We start from the raw sequence: 18,169 nt of genomic DNA, 5'->3' as shown, positions 1-18,169 counted from the left end.
AAATATTGTAGATTACATTACTAATCGGTAGATAGTGCGTAAAATTGCTATGGCACTCAGCTTGGAGCGCTAAGTGCCTCTGCCATGATGCTTGTACTACAAACTAGAGCAATTTATAAAATATGGGGGGAAAAGTGTATTTATTTTTAAGTGCATTGTATTGAGAAGAAAACAGCATTAGGAAAACTGCAATATAATCATTTCATTTTAAGTTCTGTGGAAAGACAGCTCAGTCTGCTTAATGGATTTGAAAAGATGACTTATTTTACTTACTTTTATAACCTGTTGAAAGATCAGTATGCTTTAAACACAAATTAAAATTGGGATAATTTGAATATTTACTTAGAAATATATTGAAACAGCATAGAAAATCTACACTGTGTCTACAGTCCCTGTAGGATTAGTAAATTCCTCTTTGAATAGTCAGTGGCATGTGCCGCAGCCTGAGGTGAAAGCACTTGAGCCGGTGAGGATAAAAGAGGGAGGAGAGGGGCAGGGAGGCAGGATAGGATAGCAGAGCAAGTGGCCACTGTTGGTGCAGACGCTGCAGGAGTTCACAATGGGGTCGGTAACAGCGTCCGGGCGTTTGGATGTTTTTGTCGTTTGCTTTCTTCTGCCCTCGTTTAACTCAGCAAACTGGATCATGGCAGAGACACCGGAGCTCCGGATTTTCCCCACCACCGGTAAACACAATTAGCGTTGTGAGAGAAGTCAGGTGGCCACAAGGGACAGTTTCCAGTAGAGAGTGATCAATTTACACACATTTTAGATTGGTTAAGTGCAGCTGTGAAGTGGGTGTTTGAAAGGACAGGTTCAGTTATAAAGGTTCAAATTTTTTATCTAGTAGTTAGAAGTAAAATGTAAATTTCTGCTGACTACTAAACTCTATATTAAATGTGGCATTAGCTTAAATTGAATTAAAAAGGCTTCTCTTTAACTTTTTCTTAAAATGTTTTTAGATCTAATATCAGTAAATTAAGTCAGTAAGATGTGAAGTTGATGATCAACAGATCAAAGTCAGCAGTGCAGTAAAATTTTCTCATGATACAGCCTAACAAATAAAGATTTAAGGTGGTCAGCCCCAGTTTAGATTATTATATAGCATTTATTTTAGCTTGTCTAAGTGCTAAAAGTAAGGAGAATTGGGAATACGTTCAGTTAACTGTTTTACTTGAGTTAACATAAGAAGTAGACACATTCTTAGCGTTTATTTATAGCATAATTACATACACTATGATCAGCAGACATACACATGTTGTTTAGAGACGCTGCCAGCACGTTTATATTATTAAAACGGTTTTAGATCGTTCATATGACAAAGAATTCTCTCAATAAGTGTTAAAAAGTTTTAAAATGTGTTGTGATTGATTTTGTGTTTAACCTACAGACTCCCGGGTGTAGATGTGATAGACTTTACAGTCCAAACTTTTACTCTCTGTCTCTCTCCAGTGTATTTGCATTTAGTTGCCACAGCGACAGCAGTAGAAGTATAGTTAATGACCATCTGTATCTTCTTCCAGGGCTCGGGGTGAAGGAGCACTCACAGATTGTTGCTCACCACAATAGACTGCGCAGCCGGGTCAAACCCATGGCAGCTAACATGCAAAAAATGGTTTGTGGCACCTATTGTCTGTCTCCTCTGTGTGTTTTTGAATAGTGCCTTTGCTGTCACTGAGTTTAACATCACGCTTTTGTTAACAGTGTGGGCTCACGTAAACTAATCAGTGTGGGTAGACTGCCTGGTCTTCCTATGCAGCTCATGTTTTTCTCCTAATAAGGAACATTAGTCATTTGTTGTTGTTTCTCTTCCCATTCCTGTGTGAAAAACACTTAGCTGCAGGTTGTAAACTTAATTGTTATGCTTCTAACATTAAGTAAGCCTGCAGCTTCAGTCCCAAGGCCCAGAAAAACAGTAATTGTCATAAGTGTCAGTCACACTGATCAGGAATGTGTGAAGATATGAGGTAGCACGTCCGAGCTGAGTGCTCTATCAGCTAAGTGTGACTCTCCCATGACAGCATCTATAACTTAGGAGGACTCTTGAGGTTACTGAGGTCCCTGTGCATTTAAAGGACACGCTGAAGTGCAGAAAAGGCAGCTTTGATCAGTGGCCACAGTTGTTTCACTGAAAATAATTTGAATTCTTAAAAGTAAACTCACCAAATGACCACACAAACAGCAGGGTTTGGGGTCGAGCTGTCTTCCTTTGTAGTGCTGATAGTCTCGGCGGTGTGAAATAGTAGCGTTAGTGCACAATTTGTTCTGCTCTGCTGCAGGCTCACTGATAGCGTCAGAAATGAGAATGAGGCCAATATCAACTGGGTGTGTGCAAGTTTGTCAGGGTCACTAAGTTTATTTCTTAGACAACTAAAGTTAAGTAACTAAGCAACATTTTTCACTTGTCTCTTTATTCTAATGATCAACAGATAGGTCTATTGTAAACATGACAATAACAGCATGTTTCGAGAGAAACAATGAGTAATGTTTCTGAATGTGCAGCAAATTCTAAACAGCAGTGCTAAATTGTTTCCCTGTCTTACTCCATCAGTTGATACAGTGCTTATCTGCACAACTCTCTTGCATGTATGTGATTATGAGAGGTAATGAAGGATTATGAAACTCACTGTGTACTAGATACCCTTTGGGCCCAATATGAGATTTGTGCCAGGGCAAACTGTCACTTTTTCATAGATTACATCCTCAAAGCCAGTCGTACAGACTGAGCCCCTTTTCTTCGACTGCTCTTCAGCCTCAGAGAACTGTTCGCAACTGATAAGGCAGTAATGAGAAAAAGAGGATGTGGATAATCACTTTGCATTCACAACTCTGGTTTTACAGGTAATTTCCCCATGAAAACCCTCAGAGAAGGCTTTGCCAAGCTGAAGAGGCATTATTAAAGAGCTTTACTGATAAACGTTAAAAGGCTCAAGGCTTCGCCTGTGTTTGCGAATATCTTAATATACTTTTTTTCTTCCCCCTCTCCCGCACAAGAATGAACCAGCAATTATTATGGTGAGATTGTGTTGAAGTGATTATTATATGGTCCTTTAGGCTTTGCTTTCAGGATGAGATAAAATACCAATATTCCAAGAATGAATGATGCTCCTCCTTTTCTCACCCAGTGCCCTGTCGGCGGATTTTCTTTGAGCTCTTTAGGCTAAGAAGTATTGAGGTCATACCATCACTCAAAGAGGCCGATATTGAAGTTTAGTGGTCTCTTTTGATATGGAAATCATGACCTCTGTTTGTGAGATTTTATCTTACTAATCTCTCTCAGAACTATACCCAAGGGTCCAACGTGTTATTTTAATGTAGTTAGCTTCAGAGGGAACCATTTTCCTGAACTTTAGATGCAATTCCATTTTTTCTGTATTTTTACTGCTACTAAACACCTGAATATAACAGTTGTTGGCGCCACAAAGAAGGCTGAAATGCATAAATTGTTCATGCTGTTAGGCGCTGATACATAATGGCACACTTCAAAATGAAAGATATTACCCAGTGATCTAATAGCCCTCCGTCATCAAAGGCTTTGGCTGGCTGACATCAGAGAGCAGCGTGAATGATGAACTCAAGAGGCCTCAGCGTTTTGACACTACACAGCAGAGTTACACCAGGAAAACCTGTCTTGAAAATCCTGTCAGTCTGACATTTCAGACAGATTTGGATTTTCCATCTGTACTAATTATGAACAGAACAGAGGGACAGAAATACAAGCAGAAACAGGAATCTCTGTCATTTAGGCTAAAAAATGATTGTGGACATTTGAATCATTCTTCTTTGACCTAAAGTTCGTCAGGATTGTAGCTAACCATGGACTGTGCTCACTGAGTTCACGCCTCAACTCTTAACAAAGCCCTGTGATTGATTTGGGTAGTGCAGTCTTAGCAGTGCATGACATCAGAGAGCCAGCCAAGCAGACACATCGATATAAGATCCCTCACTCCTGTTCTGGTAGACATATTGCACACTGCTACTGCAAACTAATGGTTTTGCACCAGAATAACAAAGAGTTTTATGTATATCAGTGGACTGTTATACAGCACTTTATTTGAACACCCAAAGTGCTTTCTTACTGCACTCATTTACTCATTCACACAAGCGCTTTTATCAAATTTAGCATTCACACTCCAATAGATGCATCTGGGACAATTTGCATCTTGGCCAAAGATACTTTGATGTGCAAGCCAGGTATCAAATCACCAGACAACCTGCTCTATCTCCTGAACAACAGCCAGCCCAATATCAATAGTTCCAAAGTACATCATAATGGCTTTCACACGTGCACTTTAGCTCTTAACTGTTCTAGGTGCTTAAAAAGGGTATATGAGGGGCACATTTCTGACACATATTCTCAATATTAGCCGATCTTTAACTTGCCAGGTCCCTGGAATAAAGCCTGTCTGATGCCTAACTGTATGAGAACAGAGTCACTCTATAAAGGCAGTTATTCACTGAAACCCCACTGAGGATTTCTGGTACTGTTTTCTGCATCATGCTTAATCTGCAAAAAGACAACTTTTGTCCAATTCCTCTTATTCCAAAATTACAAAAAGGAAAGGGACAGAGCACCGATGCTAGTGATAGTAATAGAAGTAATAGAAGTCTCCTTAAAGCTAGAAAGTTATTGGTTCGAACTCACCAGCTACCTGGGGCCTTTATGTATTTTGCAATATGAATGGTAGTTAGTAAGTGCATAGAAGATAGTGAATGTGGCGTGTTGTGTAGAGTACTCCAGGAGAGTAGAACATTGCTATATAACAATCAGTCCATTTACCATGTAATTTTGATAGCTGACACTGGCTAGTCATTGTGTATAATTAACCTACTTTAGATGGCCTTGATATGCATCACTTTTTAAAAGACAAAGTAGTTTATTTGGAACTTTTGGTAGGAAATACTGACAATACTGATCAAGTCTGACATAAATATAAATAAATTATAAATATTATAATCTAATGCATCTTAGATTATAAAATGCATTAGATTATAAACAAAAAATCAGAGAAACACAGTGTAAACAAGACAAAGGGCCTGTTTGAGCTGCATTTTCTGATGACCCTCCTATGTTAGCCAGTTGCCTGGGACCATAGGACCATAAAAACAGAGACGAGATTGGAAGCATTAGCCTTTTATCTGTGTGTCTCTTTGTTTACTGTTGAAATTGAAACCCATGCCACTCTATTGCAGAATAATGGGGATGTTAATTTTCTATAGGACTGGAATGAGGAGTTGGCTACACTTGCAAAGGAGAGAGCCACATTGTGTCACAAAGAGCCTTTCCTTCAACACTCCTCGTCTTTCAGCCATATTGGCTGGAACACACATCTTTCTGTTGTTGGTGCTGCTTCATTTTCTGACATCATTGACTTCTGGTTCGAGGAAGGAAAAGATTTTCTCTACTCCAGCGGCCGATGTAAGGAAAATGCCACCTGTCAACACTATACCCAGGTATTCACCAGCATATACAAACCTTACACATGTTTATATGAAGTCCCACAGCTGCATACAGTTTCTGTTGCCTATAAAAATGCTGTTTTGTGTGTCCAAATCCTCTCTTGTCTTGTAGCTGGTCTGGGCTACTTCAAGCCAGGTGGGCTGTGCCAACCAACAGTGCTGGAGAAATGGAGAACTCTGGGAGATATTTGTCTGTGCATACTATCCTGGGTAACAGTTTGCTTTCCCAAAAAGCTAAATATTAAAAGTATTATTAGAAAACACAATTTTTTTGCTGCATATATTTTCATGTTTCAGGGGTAACTGGGAGGTAAATGGTCAACTGGTGATGCCGTATAAATCAGGGCTGTACTGCTCTCTCTGCACCTCCTCAATGTCTGGCTGTTTGAGACTGTGGGACCATGTAGGCGGACTATGTGGTAAGACAAACACACACACAAAATGTATTTATAGTTGTATTTTTTCAGTGACAGCAAACTTTCTTTAATATTTAATATGATCAGTTCCCAGTTGTTCATTTTGCGGCCTACATGTTTTTGTGTTTCTAATCAGAGATTCCAAAGAACCCATGTCGTATGAACTGTGGCGAACACGGCCATCTTAATATCTCCTCTTGCAAATGCAAGTGTGACCTCGGGTTCACTGGACGCTTCTGCCAGGGTACCAATTATCAACAGCTGATGTCATAAATATCATTCTCAGTGTGCTGTCCTTGTTTATCTTAATGTACAAAGAGAAAGCAAAGGCAAAAATGCTGCTGTTTTATTGTGTGTTTTTCAGTTCGGTGCAATGTGCAATGTGTGCACGGACATTTCAAAGAAGAGGGATGCTCTTGCTTGTGTGCTGTTGGCTATGGGGGTGCTGAGTGTGCAGGTAAGTGAAGTGTGCTTTAGTATGCAACAGTCTGCCACAAGAGTAAGGCCTCCTGCTTGATATTGTGCAGGTCTCAGTTGAACTGACTGATAATCTCTAAGCTGTCAAGTGATGGATTTCACTGGATGTCAGATGCTGACTTGTGGTATCAGTCAGCAAGATGTTAGCAACACATCTTTTAAGTCTTGTGAATTGTGAGTTGTGGTCTCCGTAGTTAAAATTAGTTTGTCCAGCTCACATGTGCCTGATCAAAATGAGATCTGGAGAATTTGGGGATCGAGTCTACACCTCAGATTCCTGTAAAGTTTCTCCATCTGTTCCTGAACATGTTTGTTACAGTGTTGCAAGGTTACTGTACTAAAAGTGATCGCTGGCACAAAGGGCTGTCTAAGGTGTGATAATATATATATATATATATAGGAACAGCACCATAAAAATAAAACAAAGGCAAAACTAATAATAATAACAACAATAATAATAATAATGATAATGAAAATTAAATTTGATCTACTAGTTTAATTTCCTCTTCTTGGATCTTTTTAAGACAGCTTCCAAAGATGCTGCTATTCTTTGATCACTTCCTGGAAGTCCCATTCTGAGCATGTGCACTGTCCACTTTGCAGTTTCATCACAGACCTCAGACTTGTAAAGTCAGCAAAAATTAGCTTCTGTTTACGACTGATTTCATTTTATCTGATTTTATGTGGACAATCATTGGTGTTAATGAGAGCTTGATTGGATTTGCAAGGAGTTTTCAGTTTACGAGTCCACATGCAGCATCTCAAGTGATGAGCAAGGTTAGAAACACGTTAGTGGGTTAAAGGCTAATAGCGTTGGTACACTCAGTTAAGACCTGAAGTACAGAGTGTGCTTTATGGCCACACAAACACAGTATGCCCTCAGTGCCCTCCCTAGTTACAAGATTTGGTTCCTTGCACTTCCTGACAAGGAAAGGATAACCTATCTGACACATCAGATGAGTTAGAGCACAAAGACCCGTGTTAAAGGAGGCTTTCACTGAGAGATCTCATAATAGCAACTACACTGAAAGCAGCCGAGAGAAAAGTCGACCAAACCACAGGGTTTTTTTTAATCACACCTCGACATAATGTGCAACAAAGTTTAGGCTGGTTGTATGTGTTAATGAACATCCAGAGGACAATTAATGCCTGCAGTACACACACACACACACACACACACACACACACACACACTGTTCACTGATATAAATGAAAGTGCAATTAATCATTTTTATCAAAAGCAACAGCTTTTTTAAAAATGTGACTTACATTTACATTTTAGGTGCTTTTAGATGGTGGACAGTCAGCGTGTACTACAGCCTGAAAGCCATGAATGTTTTACCCTTGTCAAAGTTCCTGAGATGCTCACTCTTTTTTCCAATTGTCCTGCTGCATTATAGAGCCAACAATTTGACATTTGCCAGTGGAATCAGACAAGAAAATCTTACTTCACCAGTCAGTGGTTTTAATATTGTCACTGACCAACGGTTCTTTATGTTTTTATATATCTAATCAAGTTTTGCTCTGAAACCAAGAAATGCTTTAATTCGTCCACATAGTCCACACACATAATGAGAAATGCCATCTGCTAATGACATGGTAAAGGATACTATAGTAGTTTATTGATGGTTTCATCATTGACCTTTAGAGGAGATATGAGGGGATTTTCTGTGATCTCATCAGGTAGACCGGTAGACACTTTAATACCTTAGTGTACATCTGTCACGGTCCTGGGTCCCCTGACCCAGCGTTTTTAGTTCTTTGTGATTTTTGTATTATTGTACTTGTGTGTGATTTATTCTATGGCTTCTAGTTTTGATCCCTTGCCCTTCATGTCTCTCTGTGTCCCCTCTGTTCTGTTTAATTGTGTGTCTTTGCATGTTTGAGTTTCTTGTTTTCTGTCACTCTGCATTGTGCATTATGTTCTCATGGTTGGTCTTTTGTTACTCCCTCTAGTCTAGTCTCTTGTGTTCCAAGCTGAGTATTTCCCTCTGTGTATTTTGGTTCTTAGACCTCTGCCTTATGGTTTGTCTCTGTGTTTCTTAGTTGCTGTCTCCACTGTGTCAAGTTCGCGTCTCTGTGTGATACTTCCTGTTTTACTTTGATGGTCCGTGTCTTATGTGAATGCGTCCTGCTTTGCTTGTCTCGTCAGTCCTGATTTCTCCCAGCTGTGCCCTCCTTCTGTGTCTCATTCCCCTCGTTACTTCCCAGTGTATTTAAGCCCTGTGTTTCTCTTTGTCAGTGTCGTAGTCTCCCTCATGGCTGTGTTTCCCTGTGTGTTAGTCATCCATGGTCCAGTTTAGTTTTCCATGCCATTCTGCAATAAAGCAGCTTTTTGAGTTTAATTTCATTGTCGTGAGTTTTGCGTTTGGGTCCTTCTCCTACCTGTACACAGCCGAAACATGACAACATCACTTTATTTCTGAGAAACTGGCAGCCACTGAGTAAGGCAAGGCAAGTTTATTTGTATAGCACAATTCAACAACAAGGTGATTCAAAGTGCTTTACAGAGACATTAGAAACAAGAACAAATAAAAAGCATGATTTAAAATTGATTAAAACAAGCAAATAAACTAATTAACTAATAAACAAACAAACAAACAAACAAAACAGTATATAAAATCAAAACAGATAAAATCGAGTAAGGAAATTTGTGCTTGTTCCCAAGCATGTGTAAGCCTGTTCTGTCTGATTTGAAGTTGGTGGTCAGTGTTATTACTCTTCATTTTTAGTTTATGTGCTTGTGTCCCAACAGAGAAAGTGAAATTCCCATTTCAAAGTTGTGATCTCATCATAGATGGAAATTGCTTCATGGTGTCTTCTGATGTTGAGACCTACTATGGGGCTAAAAGTCACTGTCAGGTGTGTGTGCGCTTCACTAAGGAGCCTCATCGAGTTTTCTATAAAACAACATACAGAGACCAAGTTTAAACTTTTTCTTATGTAAACCATCAGGAACAAGGAGGCATTTTGGCTCAAATCCACAATCAGAAGGTTCAGGACATTCTGGCTTTTTATCTTAGTCAGCTGGAGACGAGCAACGAGCTCACCAGGAATGACTTTGAAACTGAAAACTTCTGGATAGGTACTCTTTTGTATTATAAATTAATATAAATGAAATATATCAGTTATATCTTTAACACTGAAAAACACTGACACTTTAACTTGCTGTTTTTTTTAATTTAGACATGCTATGGGTATGGATGTAGTTGAAATGGTGCATAGATAAAACAGCATGTTTTTACTCCACAGGCCTGACATATAAACCTCCAAAAGACTCATTTCGCTGGGACACAGGAGAGATTCCCAAATACTTCAGCTTTGCCTTTGGGCAGCCTGACAACCAAGGGTAAGAGACCCATTTAGAATGAGACATTAGCTACTGACAGACGGCCGAGGGAAATGGACCAAAACAAACAAAGCAATTCTCCTGAAAGGTGGAAAAATCTGCTTCTCTGTTTTGTTTTTTGGGGGGTGGGTTTGGACGTTTGTTTTCTTTTAATTTAGCCCCTCCCCCCTCTGTTTACTTTAGTTCTTTATTTTTATTTCAAATTAATTAATTAACCCAGTTTTTAACCAATAGAAAAAACAGTGATCTTAGTTGACATGCATCCCTCATTAATGCCACTAGATGTCTCTGTTTCCCTCTGTTTCCTTAACCTTTGTAATTATAATCACTTCTTTTGTCCATGCTCTCAGTAGCAGTGCATAATGCTAACCATTTCTGGTATCTATCACAAACCCTTCACATTAGTCCACTCACAGCTTCTCTTTTTCTTTACAGTTTTGGAAACTGTGTCGAGCTGCAGGCATCGAGTGGTTTCAACTGGAATGACCAGCGCTGTAAAACACTGAACAGATACATTTGCCAGCACGGTATGGATGAAAACCTAGATTAAATTTTTGCACAACTGGCTGCCTAAAAATATTGTAACAGAATTTCAGAAAAAATAAGACTTGACATTTTTTATTCAGAGATAAAGCTTAACCTGAGAGGAACACTTCTTTTTTTCTTCACTATGAAATCTTTGCACATTAATTTTACTCAAAAGCAACCGCTGTTTGTCCACAGATGATTTGCAAATGAGAATGTACTGTCCTCCTATGGCAGTCTTCATTTTGAAAGAGATCTGTGTGTCCTAAAACCTCAGTGCCAATAGTGCTATTATAAAAGGATTCACTACACTGACTACTTTGTAATTTGTACTCTTTTTTTTTTTGACATTTTAATACATTTAAGAGAGATTACTGTGATAAGATTAATGCTACGTTGCAGTTCAAGGACAGTGTTTTATCTTCTAAGCCACATGGTATAAGTGATCCTTTGACATAACGAAAAATAAATATTATATTTTAATATTAAAAAAATCTATATAAAGAGAGCTCAATAATAGTTTGTTTGTTTAGGTAGCAGAATGGACATCCCCTCATTTTTCCATTTAAAAATGGCCTCTTCTTTACAATTTTGGTTTCTGCTTCTTGTACATGCTGTGCTGCACTGTGTCGAGGCAATTAGTTTTCCTACTTCACTGCCTCTGTCACTGATGTTCAGTGAAGTGTAAAATATTAATCCAGTGTGTCCAGTAATGATGTGAAAACACAGAAATCTCCATGTGATCCCGCTCACACCTGCCTCTCAGTCTAAATCAATGGCACTCAGTGCTCACCATCAAGAAGCTCTGAGTAATCAATATTCCTCAGCTCCACAAAAGCCTTCAGTGTCTGAAAACACACACACACACACACACACATGCACTTACATTGATCATGAGAAATGAGATGGTGGCAGATGTTTAGTTTTGCCCACTTGAGTGTGTCTTTGCAAGTGTTTGCTGTGTAATCTATTGATTACTCACAGCTGAATGATGGATCTGCTCTGAATCTGGTCCTCGTTGCAGGGATGTGATTTTTTACAAACCACCTTTCTGTTTTTCCTTTGTGTACAATGTGTAAAACATGATTAGTAAATTGTGATCAAAGGAGAGCTTGCTGCTGAACTGTGTCTGTAGCAGATAGTCCTACATGGTTTTAACAAAGCTAAATTTATGGAAATATTCTTCCTCAATCAATAACGTTGTCACACTTCCTCTCAAAATAAAAGCAAAATTTCACTAAAGCAACAAAGAACTACAAGCATAAATTAAGCTGATTATAAGTGCACAGAGCCCTGCAGCCCATCAGACTAATTTCCAGACATTATTGCTGTGTTGTTTTAATTGGTAATAAAATGATAAGTGGATATCACACAGCCTGGAGCAGACACTAAGTTGTGTGTCTCCACAGTACCGCTTGTACTTGTGTCTATGTGTTTTTTTTATGTATGAAAACGTATCCACAGTTTGAAACTCTTTCATGACTTAAACATTTATGACTTTACAATCATTTCTGAAGAGAACCGAAGGATAACTTGAGAATTATAACACAAATGCGACATTTTTTGTGTGAACAACAAGCAGAATCTCTTTTATATTTCATGTTTTTCTTTTAACAGATGCAGAGCATATTGCTCAGTGGGAGGACAGCAGGTGACCTGGATTTTTCAAAGGGGTGAAATACTGCAGGTGTGATTATTTTAAGATGCTGGGACAATAGCCACCAGTGTTGGTGAATGTTTTGCTTTTGTTGTAGTACTTTACTGTGCAAATCTCTTTAACTACCATTTTTACTGGGAGAGCAGGAAATACGTGTGATGCAGTGACTGTTTGACATATGTGTAAACATGCATGAAAATAGAGTATGTGAGGCAGAATTTGTTAATGAAAGTCAACATTTGCTGTGAACACCTTAATTCTTCAACACAGCCTGAACTCTCTTGGGTAGGCTTCCTTGTAATTTCTTTATGTAGTGTTCAGGAATAGTTCTCCAGGCTCTTAAAGGACATTTAAAGTTCTTTTTTGGACCTTGGCTGCCTTTTGTTCAGTTCTCTGTCAAGATGATCCCACACTGCTTCAATAATGTTGAGGTCCAGGGGAGGTCCTGGAGAGGATAATACATGATCGGACAGGACTGAAAATGACTGAAAAAGGCACCAGTGTTCATGCACTTTCAGACCTTCAAAAAAACAACAAAAACAACAACAACAAAAAAAACAACTGGAGAGCTTATGCTCAAAACCACTGGCTCCTTTGAAGCAAAATAAAAGAAATAAGGGGGTGCTTAAGACTTTTGCACAATACTGTACATGGATTCGGTTAGGTTTAGATGTGCTTTAAATAATTTACAAGTATTTTACAATGAAATGGCTTTATGCCACAGCTGGAATGAAAAGTCTCACATGCATCAGTGCACTTTTTAAAATATCTTCTTCCTCACCTGTCCTGGAAACTCATGTGTTCAGCCAACATTAAAGCAAATTTGAGTTCTGTTCATCTCGCTTACAGAAATCAGGCATATTTATTTAGGTGGTCACTTTGATCCAAGCTACGGCATCTCGGTACATTTTGGATCTGCATGGATTGTTTTTAAGCAAACATCAATGATTCACTATCTCCCGAGGAAGACCTTCACAGCTTTGGTCATCCCCTAAATTCTAAACATAACCATGAGGTTGACATTTCTTGCCATAGTTTGATTTAATTTAGAGTTTAATTCTTGGTTACTCTTTGTTTCTTTGTTACCTTTGTTGAATTTTGAAAGGATTTCTTTACTTGTTTGTTTTTGTTGCTCTTACCTCTGTTTGCTGTGTCTTAATTCTTCCCACCTGTGATTAATCGGTCCTGTGCGTGTGTGTGCGTGCGTGTGTGTGTGTGTGTGTGTGTGTGTGTGTGTGGTCTTTTCCCCTGCCTGCTTCTGTGAGTCTCTTCTAATTATTTCTCTGGGTGTGTTTTTTAAATTATTTTTATTCTTCATGTTTTTTTCCTTGTTTTGTTGGATTTTAATGTGACTCCACGCTGTCTGTATCTTGGGCCACTTGGGTGCTAAATGTTAAAAAAGCAAATAATAATTTTAAAATGTTGTCACTTTTAGAAAAAATATATATAGATAGACACAGTTATAATGGTTTCAGATAGTGAATTCAAATGGTCTCTTCTAGAGCACCAACATGGGGTACTTATATCCTGATATACGTGGCCAGCTGTGTATGTAAGCACCTGTCAAACTCATCACCATCAGAATGAAGATGTTTAGGAAATATGAGGACCTTTTCGTCATTCAAATACTTGTTTGAAGTTGGGACTTGCTTTTTACGGTTCAGGTTAAACATGCTCTACCTCAACTTTAGCTTAAAGTACGATGGAAGTTTAGAGACTCGAAGGAAAGACAAAGGTTTGGGAGAAAGATTGCATTTGGGAAATGAACGGCCTCACAGGCATAACCATGCAAATGAGTGTGTGTGATTTAAATGTGGATCGGGTCAGTGAGCTTTTAATGGGGACTCTAAGGTCTGACATCACGATGGCTTTTGAATTAGCAGAGGAAGATACTGCTGGATGGTAAATAATACACTCAGATGGAAGAATGGGATCAGTGCTGCAATATAACTGGGTCAAATCAGCCTGCAGTGAATTAATGCGAATAAGCACACAGGGTTAAATAGTTACAAATGTCCTTAAGCTTTCAATTTCTACTTTATATATTTTATATATTCTCTCTGCAAGTATGCAGCACATCCAGTTTTACAGACACATGATACAGACAATCACAGCCCTAATCCTGCTAGTATACCTGTACCTATAGCTAATGCTCCAACACAGACATTTAAGGGTTAAAGAAGTGTTTAGCTGTAGCGGTTAAAGTTGGTATTTAAAGAGTCATTGTTTCAGTGATGACATGAAAAAAGTCGTTGCCTCTGAAAAGATAACATGAGTGCAGAGAAATATTCAGCCACACTGTGTGCCATCAGTGAGACGTGCTGTCCAATAAACTTTTTTTTTTTTTTTTGCTGATGTGTTGGTTTACATCTCTGACAGTCTTTCTAAGCAGAGTGTGAGTCCTGAATGTGCCTGCGTCTGTCTGAGAGCGTGCTCAGTATGTGTGAATCTTTGCCTCATGCTCGTTGCTCGCGCAGCTTCCTGCTGGTCTCATGGTGCCCCCTGATAAGCTGGTGCTGCAGAGGGTTTCAGAATGGTGCTAGTGGCAGTGGAATTAGCTTCCATTGTTATGATAATGACAGTGATACTCGTGCCCCTTCCAACTCAGACCAGCCATTGTATGGAAACAGGAATGCAATTTCTCCGGCAGCGGCAACCGACAATCCTCTATGAGAGTGAAAGGTCCCTAAATGACTCTCTATTCAGGCGAGGCTAAGGGGCCAGCAGCCAATTAAAGTGGGAGCAGAAGAACAGTGCCATCCCGAAGACCTGAGGCTCTCTAAACACACACATTAAGCAATACTGAGACACACACATTAGATTCTGTATTTTCTTTTTGACAAAGAACATCTAATCCTCATTTTTTCCTCACAAACCTGATTCTTTCTGGGGTACAGACAGTTTGCACTATATAACTCAGTGTGTACACAGACTCAGGAACACGCATTACTGATTTGAAAGTGCCTCAATATTGAAGTTGGGAAATTGTGGGACAGAGTTCCAGAGCAAAGTGGAGACACTCTCCCAACACTACCCATCACCGTTAAATTGTTCGGCAGTGCTTACGGTATCAGACAGTCTCCTCTGGCAGCTCAGGCTGAGTCACGATGGAGTACGAAGAGTTTCGAAAGTGTGAGCGGTGAGGTAAGTGCATGTGTGCTGTTGGGATCTATGAGCCTTAAGCTCATCAAAAGCCCGCTGGGCCAGATACATTTCTTTTAATACAATACAACTAATACTGCCCATCACTCCTCTGACAATTACTCAAAGAGTCTCCCAGAGAAAACAATGAACTTGAAAGTTTCATTTATTCTACGGCCACCTTTAGCCCCAAACTGTTTCTCTGCTCATTTGAACTGCTACTGCATAAACATCTTGTCCCCATCTAAAGTTATACGTGTTTAGCCATCTGAAAACTTTTTGTAATAACTGTTAATATGAAATCAATCCTCATATACTGCTTATAGCTACTCCAGCCTTATTAATTATTAGGTTTTAAATGCACGGTGCGGTGTCCATATTTTGCAGTCCATTGCTTTTGTTGTTAGCGGAGCCCCTGCCAACTTAAACCTTGTGTGACTCATATATTGCCAGTTCTCATATAAAACCTGTGTCTGATCAGACTAGTCAGTCCATAAATATAAGCTCAAGTCTAAAATATCAAACAAGCAGCCTTTGTTTTTGTTTTTTTTGTTTTGTTTTTTGCAGTATCTGACCTCATAACCAGCTTTAGCTTTACCAAGATTAGTTCAAATGATTTTTATTTGCAGCTGAAAATATTAGCCAATGAAAGGCACTTTCACTGTTGGTGTAAAAAGTGAATAATTGCAAAAAGCAGCAAATCCCAGGTGTTCAAGAAAACAGCATTTGTCATACAGGATGAGCTTGTAATATGAACTGAATCAGAATTTAAGTCATAACTATTCTTTGTAATGTGCTGGTTCTCATTTATGTTGAGGTAGAAAACATCATTTCATTCATTCCTGGATGATAATGTATCCTGACTTTATTAGAGTGTCTCGGGGGAGCTGGAGGCCACTAAGATAAAACAACAGTCTTTAGCGGGAACTTTATTAAGATGCAGCAATTTCATGAAATGTTGGCTCTTTTGCAGCAGAGCAGTAGGCATAATCTGCATTTCAAGGTACGTGGTACAAAATATCTTTCCACCACACAATATTTCAAGACCAGGACTTAGATGAAAGCTCTCATACAGCTGCAATCAGTCTGCAATTATCGCTCTTTACATCTCAATGAGGAAATCCAGCTGCACTTTAGTCGATGATGATACAGGCGGAGGAGTAACCATGTATTTTTTTGTGAAGAGGCTGATGATACTTAGAGAGAGAATTACGAAGGGGGTTTCTAATCATCTGAACAAATCATAAGAGCTGCACTAAACACTCCCTTCTCGTCTTCACCTGATGAGGGTCTCTGTTTACCAGAAGTAGGACAATGTTTTCTTTCCTTTTTTTAATGTCCCTTGCATCAGTTTTTGAATCCTGACATCAGCGTTTCTCATATGATACTAAACTGAGAACAAATGCCACGAGAGCATTCGAATTCTATTTAATTATTTGTGCCAGCCATTTGTTCTTCCCTAACTTCTTTCCTAGCTCTGTAAAAATCAAGTGTTAGGTCTGTTTTTAATATAAACTATCAGAGTTTCAGATATGAACAGAGTTTAATTTTACATCAAACCAATATTCAGTCCACACCGTAAAAAAAAAATCCTACAAAAACAGTAATATTCCGGCAGCTGGGGCGCCAAAATAATACCAGAAAATAACAGAAAATAACTTTCTCATAAAAGTACGGTTATTTTCAGTAGTGACAATACAGTTTGTTGCCCTAATTTTACATGGGATTTTGCCTCTTTCAAGTGCTTTTAAACATTAAATTAGGAACATTTTAATGTGATTAAACAATGAAATGACCTATAAACAAGGTCAATGAATGCGGCAATATGAATAATAATACTTAAATGTACAGAAATATACAGTTAACAGTTGGTTTAAATAATAATAATAATGGATTACATTTATTTAGTGCCTTTCGAGACCTTCAAATCACTGTACAATTCCAATATTCATTCACTCTCACACACTGGTGGAGGCAAGCTACAGTCATAGCCAGAGCTGCCCTGGGACAGACTGACAGAGGAGAGGCTGCCATATCGCACCATCGGCCCCTCTGGCCATCACCAGTAGATTAAGTGTCTTGCCCAAGGACACAACGACCAAGACTGTCCGAGCCAGGGCTCAAACCGGCAACCTTCTGATTACAAGGCGAACTGCCAACTCTTGAGCCACAATCGCCCTAAATAACAATGATAATAATAATTATTTGATGTAAAGAAAGTTTATAAGAACCATTATATATATTTTTCCATAGCATTACATTTGAATTTAACAGTTCAATCTTTCAAATAACGGACAAATATTTGTGAAATTATGATACATTTGTGAATGTATTTTAGCAATCTAAATATGCATATGTACAGACAAATACATTTAAAAAAACAAGAAAATTATGTTTTATTACATTTACAATGATTTTACGTTAATTTACATTTGAAATGTAAAATCACAGTCTATTTATGTGAATTTAATGATATTCTAGAAAAACAGTACAAAACTGTAAAATACACAGTAAAATACTTTTATATTACAATTTTTTTACTGTGCAGTCAGACGACTGCCATGATTATTCCACCCATCTCCAATCACCATTAAACTATTATTTCTCTGTCCTTTATCTACACACTGCTCTCTCCCTCTCGTTCTCGGCTGCTTGCTTTGTCTTTTTCATTTTCTCCTTTCAGTGCAGTCGGTATTGAGCAGCGCACAGCATTTGGATGCAAGATTAACTTTGATAAGAGTTAATGTGAATACAGCATTGTGCAGGCAAAGAATGGCTCGGGCTGCACTCAAGAGCCTCCTCACTAGGAAATGGACTGCAAAGAGCTGTAGCCACCCACCCCTCCAGTTTGGAAGAGGTGAGGACAAGAAGAACCGAAGGAAGAAGCAGGAAAAAAAAGAATGGAGGAAAACTAAATGTATGACCGAGAAGCAGAAATGTAGAACAGCACAAGAAGTCCAGGGTACAAACATAATTACACATAATTGCCACATTTATATAACCAACATAATTGTACTCAGCCCCAAAACTTATTGTTACCTTTTTTTCATTAATCAAAGAAAAAGAAAAGAAAAGCACGGCCTCCATTGGCTGGCACTTGTTCCAGCACTCTATCAGACATGATGTTCTTTTAGGAATGAACAAGCT

At 38.7% G+C, this 18,169-nt stretch overlaps 1 protein-coding gene across 1 annotated transcript; it reads left to right on the top strand.

Moving 5' to 3' along the window:
* The first annotated feature begins 548 nt into the window (after window positions 1-548).
* LOC147338926 (C-type lectin domain family 18 member A-like) lies at window positions 549-12,569 on the top strand. Its single transcript, XM_086286261.1, has 12 exons — window positions 549-683; window positions 1,521-1,612; window positions 5,218-5,451; window positions 5,570-5,667; window positions 5,755-5,876; window positions 6,010-6,117; window positions 6,238-6,330; window positions 9,106-9,212; window positions 9,306-9,435; window positions 9,603-9,699; window positions 10,135-10,226; window positions 11,842-12,569. The coding sequence occupies exons 1-12, from the start codon at window positions 560-562 to the stop codon at window positions 11,877-11,879; spliced, it is 1,335 nt and encodes a 444-aa protein (XP_086142387.1). The 5' UTR covers window positions 549-559; the 3' UTR covers window positions 11,880-12,569.
* Window positions 12,570-18,169: the final 5,600 nt, after the last annotated feature.

The sequence above is a fragment of the Aulonocara sp. 'chitande type north' Nkhata Bay genome, linkage group LG1, assembly GCF_057382095.1.
Source record: "Aulonocara sp. 'chitande type north' Nkhata Bay isolate Kocher_YH1m ecotype deep benthic linkage group LG1, A_spYH_male_GT1.1, whole genome shotgun sequence".
Classification (NCBI taxonomy): Eukaryota; Metazoa; Chordata; class Actinopteri; order Cichliformes; family Cichlidae; genus Aulonocara; species Aulonocara sp. 'chitande type north' Nkhata Bay.
This window is presented reverse-complemented; position numbering and strand designations above follow the sequence as displayed.

Coding starts and splice junctions, on each gene's coding strand:
- LOC147338926 (XM_086286261.1), top strand. CDS start 560: ATGGGGTCGGTAACAGCGTCCGGGCGTTTGGATGTTTTTGTCGTTTGC. Junction 684..1,520: donor CCGGATTTTCCCCACCACCG/GTAAACACAATT, acceptor ATCTTCTTCCAG/GGCTCGGGGTGAAGGAGCAC. Junction 6,331..9,105: donor TGGGGGTGCTGAGTGTGCAG/GTAAGTGAAGTG, acceptor GTGTCCCAACAG/AGAAAGTGAAATTCCCATTT.